General features: G+C 46.4%; 1 protein-coding gene across 3 annotated transcripts in view; it reads left to right on the top strand.

Moving 5' to 3' along the window:
• Positions 1-8,207, top strand: part of LOC144098809 (flavin-containing monooxygenase 5-like) — a 68,898-nt gene extending 60,691 nt beyond the window's left edge. For all 3 annotated transcript variants that reach the window (XM_077631687.1, XM_077631688.1, XM_077631686.1), the window contains one exon: positions 6,648-8,207. In XM_077631687.1, the coding sequence (XP_077487813.1) occupies positions 6,648-6,998 (351 nt within the window). In that variant the 3' untranslated portion in view covers positions 6,999-8,207. The remainder of the gene's footprint in view (positions 1-6,647) is intronic.
• The last annotated feature ends 987 nt before the right edge of the window (positions 8,208-9,194 follow it).

The following is a 9,194-nucleotide window of genomic DNA, read 5'->3' as shown; positions in this document are numbered from 1 at the left end:
CCATGTACTTTCCATCGCCAGGGACAAAGGTGAATGTGTGCTGCGTTACGTACGCGTTCAGAAAGCCTTCGATAACACGTGCACACACTTTTCTTTCTTCTCACTGTAATGAAATGAGACGTTTGCGCACTGCAATGACGCCAGGCAGCCTTTGAAGGTTGCGAAGAGAAAAAACTCTACTACTCTTACCAACGCCGACGGCAGGCAACTAATAACACACTATTAACAGCGCGCCTTTCACTATACTTGTAATGGCTAGGTAAACTGTCGCAAATTATACGCCAGCGGCCGAGCGTACGTATAGTATATAGCAGGTGAAATCTTTGCACACAATGCTGTGCGATGTCAGTGCATGTTAAAGATCCCCAGGTGGTCGAAATTATCCCGGAGCCCTCCACTACGGCACCTCCTTCTTCCTTCATTCTTTCACTCCCTCCCTTATCCCTTCCTTTAAGGCGCGGTTCAGGTGTCCAACGATATATGAGACAGATACTGCGCCATTTCCTTTCCCAAAAAACCAATTATTATTATTATTATTATTATTATTATTATTATTATTATTATTATTATTATTATTATTATTTTGCACAACGCAACAAGGTATAAGAACTAATTGCGTACGATGTATACCAGTTATGGGTACAATAGCGTGAACTTGGCTTTGGCTTCCTATGTGCTAGTGGCCCCTAAACACTCTTTACTTTTTTCTTTTTTATTAGTTCCACGAGAGCACGATTTCAAAATATGCATGTTAGTTACGGGCCTAGCGAACTTAGTTAGCATTCGTTTCGTAACAAAAATGTAATAGACAGTTCATTCTGTATAGAGAGTCATAGTAGATTCACTGAATTTTTCGTGAGGGGTGAGATGTAACGGACCATAACTTCCGTTTCTATACATTGTCCGGTACAAGGCACAGAGCCTCGGCGATGTGTCTTCAAGAAAAACGCGTAACGCGATATTCGTAAAACAGCCTTCTTATCAATAGTTGTGCCTCAAGTCCCGAAGCTTTGTACTAGTCCTGGTTCGAGTCAGAAGTCACCAACGCATTGAACTAGGTGTCTCGGAGGCCACCTCTTTTTCACCGGGATACACGAGGACCAGCCGAGTGCATGCCAAGCGTACAGTTACAGACAGCTGCAGGTACACGTTTTCAATTCGCTAAACGAACAGGAAAACGAGGATTTCAACCATTCGAACGAAAGCAGACATGGCAGTAATGATATTCATCATCATCCTCAGTAGCAGCGCGCCTGACAACGCCCACTACAATAATTTAATTACATTTATCGGTAATTTGTAATGTAATGATTTAATTTTCTGGTCAAGCAATTTAGTAATTTAATGAACTACTTTTGGGCAGTCATTTGGGGGCTAAATAATTAATTACTGTCCAAATTACTTTTGTTAAGAGTGCACTATTGTTCTTGGTGTCGGAAGTGAAGCCAGTGAAGGTGCTCACGTGGGCGAGTGGCGATGTGCGCGCGGCCGTAGCCAGCACCTTGAAACTGGGAAAAGGAAAAGCTACATAGCTGCTAGCGCTTCGTATGAACACAAACGTATACACGTGATTTTACGGTGTTTTTTTTTTTTAGCTGAACCCAAGGCTGAAAAAGTTTTCCCTATGCGCAAGACAGGGTTTCTCGGAAATGCATAAGTAGAACGGCTACTCACCATAGCGAAGGGCACCCTATCCTCGAAGTAGGGCAAATCTGAAGTGATTGTAGGAGCTGCGCACGGTGTATTTCTTTGTACGTGCGAAAATTAAAAATTAATTTAGAAGTAATTACATTTACTTTCTGATAGTAATTGTAATGCCATTACTCTTTGTGAGCAGTCGTTGGCAATGTAATTTAATTACATTTCAAAATTTTTATGTAATTCAACTACTTGTGAAAGTAATTTTGACGCTTGAACGAAATTAACCTCCACGTTTTAATTTTTTTTCTCGGAAGATAAGCGACCAATATGACACAAGAGGCGGAAATAAATAACTCCCGCAAAGCCACGTTGCAGGAATCACGCCTTTATTTCGAAGGAGACGAGAAGCAAATACGGCTGTGTACAACGTATACAGAGATTTCTTAGCGCACTAAAGAACCTCGACCGATCAAAATTTACCTGGACACCTGTACTTCATCCTATGCCTCATAGACTCATAGTCTTGGCAGAGCTTCGACTGGCAACACTGATTACGTAATCAGACGATTCCTTTCGAAACCAACCCCTTTACTATCTGCATTTTAATAATGAATGTTGCCGAATGTATTGGCGCATTTTCTATAGTTACGAAATGGGGGGTGGGGGGTCCATAGCACTATGAATTTTTTAAACTTTCATGGTAAACAAAAGTGCACCAGTATTGTTTGTACATTTCGCTTTTCATTGATAGATTACGATTTCGACGTCACATTTTGGTTCCGAGGCTGCGCAGACTTCTAAGGGTGGAGGCTTCTGAAGGGTGGATGTGGGCATATGGGTGGGAGGGTGGTGATGAAGCTCGTAGGTAAAAGATGCATTTTTACCCATGTACACCCACCGGAAAGTGTCCCGGAGACACCTTCCGGGCCCGGAGGGTGCCCGGAAAGCTTTTTTTGCCGAACGAGGATTTTACTACAGAACGCAGTAAAATGGGGGCATGTGCGGTTCCGCATAGAATGTTTCACCCGGAGAAGTGCCTTCTAGATACGAGGGAGCCTTTCTCAGGCGCAGCGAAATACATTTTGCGGGTATTTCTCGCTCTCCAAGCGTACCACGACCTAGTGTTCACTGGCATAATATAAATTTAATAAATAGTTCAGCGTCAACCCCAGCTGTGGAGCGCGCGGAGCCGGCCAGCTGTCGCTGACACGGCTCGCGGATGGCCCTGAGACGGAGAGGCGCGACTCCTCATTGCCGGCAGGGATCGGTATTGCTCGCTGGGCCTCGAACCAACAACCACGCCCCTTGCATCCCTCGTACACGAGCGCTCACCGTCACGCCTCAGCAAGCAGCGTCCGATCCCCAGTCTCTCTTTCTGTTTCCTCGTGTAGTCACCGTGTATGCAGCGAAGAAAAAAAAGGGGGGGGGAAATGAAAGAAGAAGAAGCGGACGCAATTTTGCACGTTCCGCTTCTGAAGCGAGAAACGAGCGACAAGAATGCTGGCGGGAAAGCACGGTTCTTGTGCGCTTTACGCTGCTACTTTGCGGCAAAAATCGCACCCGTTTCTTTCTTTTTTTTTTCTTTGTCGCCCTCATAAAGAGCTCCGACTGGCGTGGGAAAGCAACCTCGACAGCGGGTACTATACTGATAAGGAAGGCACGCAGTGAATATATTTACTGTGCATGCAGCCAGCCTTCATGGCATTCAGTGATAGAGTATCCCGATCATCGCGACGCTCTGCCCTTGCTTGCACTGCTGAGTGAAACAAGAGTAGTGCACTGCTTGTGGCGTTGTCCTAATTATTGAAGGGATTTACTCTGATGTAAGGACAGTGTCTTCAGAATGAATAATTCGCTCTATAGACGGTATTTACGGGTCGATATAGCTTGGCTTATGGGCCAAAAGGTCGCTTTCTGAGACAAGTAAAAGCTAACGCCGAAAGAAATTGCTTTCCGTGGTGCGAGCACCGTGAAAAAAGCGCTCGAGCGCTTGTTTCCGCTGCCTCATTATGAGAAGCGAAAGCCTTCACCTTCGAGATCTGCTGCGTCCATAAGAATGAACCAATTCGGTGCTGCGTCGGCGGAAAGTAACTTCGGCCTAGACGATTAAAGTTTATTTCTGCATTTTTATTCCATTATTATTTCAGTAAATTAGTCGAAGGTTTCTGTATCTGAATTTCTACAACGTTCTTAAGCATTTCCATTTTCGGAACAAGAACATATGTCGCAGGTTTAATTTCTTCTTAAGTGTACCAAACAAGAAGTTTTCTGGAGAAGAAAGCAGACAGATTAAGAGTGCACCGCCGCGATTTCTCAGCGGTTAAGGTGCTCGGCCGTTAACCCGAAAAACGCGGGTTCGATCCCGCGGCCGCGGTGGTCGAACTTCGATGGAGGCGAAATTCTGGAGGCCCGTGAACATTGCGATGTCAGTGCACGTTGAAGAACCCCAGGTGGTCGAAATTTCCGGAGCGCTTCACTACGGCGCGCCCCTCATAGCCTGAGTCGCTTTAATACGTTAAACCCCCACAAACCAGCATAAACCAATAAGATTAAGATTGCAAAAGTTTACGGGACATCTGTGCCCCCGAAGAAAGTTACTGTAGCAATCAATGCCTCGGGAATCCGTCGTCTGGTATCAATATAAGTGGGTGGAGTATGCGCGTGCAAGGATTTCAGGCGGTTGGCATGCGTGACTGCGCCGAAACAATTTTTCATCCTTTCCGGATGCATAGATTCGCTCAGAAGCTTTGCCTAAACGCAGGAATTTCTTATGATAGCACGATAACTGCGAAACGGCACCGCGCAAAATGTAAATGAGTGGAGAGATTTTCTCCAGTTTAAACGTTGATGAAGATACATTTCTAAGCTTCTATTTCAGTTTTTGCTGGACAGATGCAGTGTGCAAGAACTTGCGCTCACGAAACTTCATTTCGTGCTTACAAAACGGGAGGCACATTCGAAACATGCGCCTTCGCCATCCTTTATAGAATCTTGGCTACAAAGTCTATACACTGTATATAGACACATCCTATAAACTAATATATATGCCATACAAATCCTAGAGGCAATATATAGATGTATGGCCATACATTTTTAGTAGACTTGTTTTCTGTAAACAGGCTATGGACTATGAATGGACAGAAGGAAATATCTACAGGAAGGCAATAGAGTCTATAGACCATAGGCAGTCTATAGACCATTCTTATAAAGGCAGTGTCTAGAGACGTTTCCGCACTGCGGATCAGTGCACGGGTTACTAGACAACACCGTTCTGCAACATGCGTAATAATCTGCTTTTGAACGGCCCAAAAAGCCGTTTTAGAAAAAAATCGGACGGGGAAGGTTGACTAGGCCAAACTTGGTAGCAGCAGTGTTGAGGATAAATAATCGAAAAATGCCAGGAAGTACGAGGATCTCAGACTGGAAGTAGTGAGACTCTGGCACAAGCCAGCGGCCTGTGGTAATCGGTACGCATGGGTGGTGGCTACCCCCCCCCCCCCCCCCCCCAGAGGCCTGTAGAAACACTTAAATACTAAATAAACGTTGACAAAGTTCCGATCTGTCAACTTCAGAAAGGCTCGCTACTGAGATCGCCGCGCATTGTTCGCCGATGTTATACATAACGGTACCTTAGGGTCTACGAAAGGCCCCGATCCTTTATGATTAATTCCACTCAAGATCCCGTTGTCGTGTTTTCAGTGATGTAATGAGAATAATGCTATTCATCATCATCATCAGCCTGACTACGCTCACTGCAGGGCAAAGGCCTCTCCCATAAGTCTCTCCAATCAATCCTGTCTTTTGCCAGCAGCGCCCACCCTATGCCTGCAAACTTCCTAATCTCATCCGCCCACCTAACTTTCTGCCTCACCCTGCTACGCTTGCTTTCTCTTGGAATCCACTCCGTTACCCTTAAGGACAAGCGGTTATCTCTCCTTCGCATTACATTGCCCTGCCCAAGCCCATTTCTTCCTCGTGATTTCGAGTAGGATGTCATTAAGCAGCGATATTCTCCACTGCGCGCAGACTAAAATATTTGAATAGAACGTTTCTCAGTACTTTTAATAAATTTATTGGAAATAAATGTTTGGAATTGTAGATCTGTACGGAAAATGGTAAATCATTTCTGCTAGGAAGTTTGGCTTGCAAATTGGTCTTCACACAAAGCCCACGTTTTTGTCCAGTCAATTGAAAAGCCTAACACTGGATTTTATTGCGATTGTAAGCAATATATATGCTTTCACAGTGAGTATATGATCAGCCAGATATGAAAAATAATAACAGCCGTGCCTAAACGCAAAACGCGGCCGTGTCGTATACCATTTCCGCATTCATATGACAGGGTCGCGTTTGGATTTCGGCACGCGTGGCCGTCTTTGCTAATAGCTTAACGAGGTTCTCGGTTCTGGCAGTCTTTGTGCCATAGGTAGCATAAGAGGGTTCTCGCACAGTTTCCGCCCTCGCCGCTAGATGACGTTCCCCGTCACACTTGCGGTAATACAGGACGTGCTACGCCCGCCGCTATGGACGAGGGTGGCGCTGGAGAACGCCCTCAAGGTTGGATTGCGCGCAAAACATAAATACCCACGAGAGCAGCAGATGGAACAGCCGTCGCCGTAGCTCAGTTGGTAGAGCACCGGACGCGATATTCGGAGGTCGTGGGTTTGGAACCCACCGGTGGCATATTTTTTAAAATTAATTTCATTTAAGCAACAGATTAATTGAAGTATTGTTCTCGGATCTTTCAGCACCACGAACTAAAAAATAATAAAAAACATTCCCCTATGCACCTTGATTTCGGTGACTGTTGGCGTCCTTCATAAGCATATATAGAATACAGCTGAAATTTGCCCCTGTGTGTGTCCCTCTTCATGTCCTGTCTGTTGTGTGCGCGAAAATCTCCCAGGCCTTGAAGAATCAACCCGCCCAAAACGTAACGATCCTGAATTACATGCTGGTCAGACATGTAGCCTGACGTGGAAACCGTCTGCCGTTGCTCTTCGCAGTTGGCCGACCAGATTGGAGTCAAGCCAAACCTGGCGCGTCTAGCACTCATGGACCCGCAGCTGGCACTGCGGCTTCTGGTGGGGCCCAGCCTGCCCTACCAGTACCGTCTGCAGGGACCCCACGCCTGGCCCAGGGCTCGAGAGGCCATCTTCAGCTACGAAGAACGCGTCCGTCGCGCCCTCTCTACGGGTCCAGACTTCACCGCCTCTAGCGACGGGAAGGGGGCGCTACTTACCAAGCCCAGCGTCGAGGGCCTACTGCTCATCACTATAGCCGTGCTCTTTTTCTCGTGGCTACTTGCCAGTGGGTGGTTCTTCCCGCAGTCCTGGACGCCGCCTCTGAGTGTATGAGGACGCAAAGCCACAGGAACCCTCTCTTTAAAAAAAAAAAGAAATGAGTATAGGCTAAACCCCCCTAAGACGAGCATTATTAGGTTCATTTCCCTTATAAATACGGGTTCTGCAGAGTACTCGCCCGACAACACGCAAAGTTTGGTTCTGCATCTTGCACTTGGTGGGACGAATAGCTTCCTTTAATGGTACGCGCGTACGACTGACATAGCTTCTGACCACTACGATAGCACTGACCACAGATGAGGAAGTGCGACTGTGCTCCTGCTTTCTGCGCACGGCACGTTTTATCGTTTGCCACAACTCGCGTTTAACATTTTCCAGCGCCGCATTCTCATTTCTGTCAAACATCTCAAGCAGTGTAAACGTTTTAACTGCCCTGCAGGGTAGTTAAATAGGTCTGCTTTCGTCACGATTCGCTACATGTCGTCGGTTTGGGCGGCCCGTTATCGATTTTGGCGGCTACGGTATGCGGCTTTTGAAATTAGCCAAAGTGTAACAACTGATGTGCCGCAAATTAACTGTAATTTTATTTGTAGTGTATGCATCAGGCAGGTACTTGAAGGCTTAGCGCGATGTGGTTAAGTGTGTATACAAGGAATGCATGTGCTGGCCATGTGATTCAATACCCCACCGAATAACCGAAGAGGCACACCTGGTGCATGTGTAATGTCAGCTGTGCTGACAGCCCCTGTCGTTCTTACCCTACTGTACATTACCAGGAATTCGAGACAGCCCCTCCGCTCGGTCTCCACTCGGTCATTCTCTGTCTGCCTTTCTTTCTTTCTTTCTTTCTTTCTTTCTTTCTTTCTTTCTTTCTTTCTTTCTTTCTTTCTTTCTTTCTTTCTTTCTTTCTTTCTTTCTTTCTTTCTTTCTTTCTTTCTTTCTTTCTTTCTTTCTTTCGTCGCGTATGATGTCAACGTGCTGTTTTTGAATGAGCACAGCCATGCGCCACATGGTGACTGCCAAGGGAACTAGAAGCGCTCGCTCCGATTTCCTGGTAATGGGTGACGTTAAAGACGGAGCTCACATCCCCATTTTTCGTTCTCCTTTTCTTTCACAAGGCAACTGCAACGAAGCGGACAGTACAGGGCACCGTTCTGCATTAAATGCACTACTTTGTGCATACGCGGTCATCTTGTGTGACTTTTTTCTACGCTTGATCGTTCCTGTAAGATCTGTAATAAAATTTTAAAAATAAACGCATTTAAAAAAGTATTCTCTCTGCGTTGATAACAATATTTAGAAGAGCGGACCAGTGTTCCCAGGTCAAGGCGTTTTTAGCTGTCGTACACGAGACTGCTTGCCGCGCTCAGTTACCACGAAATAAACTCATAATGCTTATGGGAATACCTCCATGACTATAGCGGTATTAAACACTCACTGCTTACAAGCACATGCACAACTCCCGACCCCTACTCTCCACACATTCTCCCACAATGTTTGCTTGTTTGTATCCGCCGCGGCGGCGTACTGGCTATGGTGTTTCTTTCCTGAACCCAAGGTCATGGGATGAGCGGCGAAATGAAAAATCACCCGTGAGCTGTGCAATCTCAGTGCAAGTTAAAGAACCCCAGGAGGTGGAAAGCAACCCAGCCCAGCATAATGGCATCCCTCATGGCCCGTGTGCGGCTTCCACATGTTAAACGGTACACACACCATTGCTGTATCATGTATGCTTGCTTTCACGTTTGCTCTAGCACGTCGCCAAACGCTACGCGTGAACTATAGCAGGTGGCGCCTCATTCCGGTATCCTTAACTGCGCCGACACACAACGACGCAATTCGGAACAATCCTAGGTAAGTCACAGGGCCAAAATGCGGCCGCTTCGCGTCTGGGGGAAAGAAAGGAATGGAGCTCGAGAATGCCACAACAAGATAGTGTTGTGGCATCGAAATAGAGAAAAACAACAGCGATGCTACGACACAATAATATAATAATTGGTTTTTGGAGAAAGGAAATGGCGCAGTATCTGTCTCATATATCGTTGGACACCTGAACCGCGCCGTAAGGGAAGGGATAAAGGAGGGAGTGAAAGAAGAAAGGAAGAAGAGGTGCCGTAGTGGAGGGCTCCGGAATAATTTCGACCACCTGGGGATCTTTAGCGTGCACTGACATCGCACAGCACACGGGCGCCTTAGCGTTTTTCCTCCATAAAAACGCAGCCGCCGCGGTCGGATTCGAACCCGGGAACT

The sequence above is a fragment of the Amblyomma americanum genome, chromosome 7, assembly GCF_052857255.1.
Source record: "Amblyomma americanum isolate KBUSLIRL-KWMA chromosome 7, ASM5285725v1, whole genome shotgun sequence".
Taxonomy (NCBI): Eukaryota; Metazoa; Arthropoda; class Arachnida; order Ixodida; family Ixodidae; genus Amblyomma; species Amblyomma americanum.
Note: the sequence above shows the minus strand (reverse complement) of the source record. Positions and strands in the feature narration are given on the sequence as shown.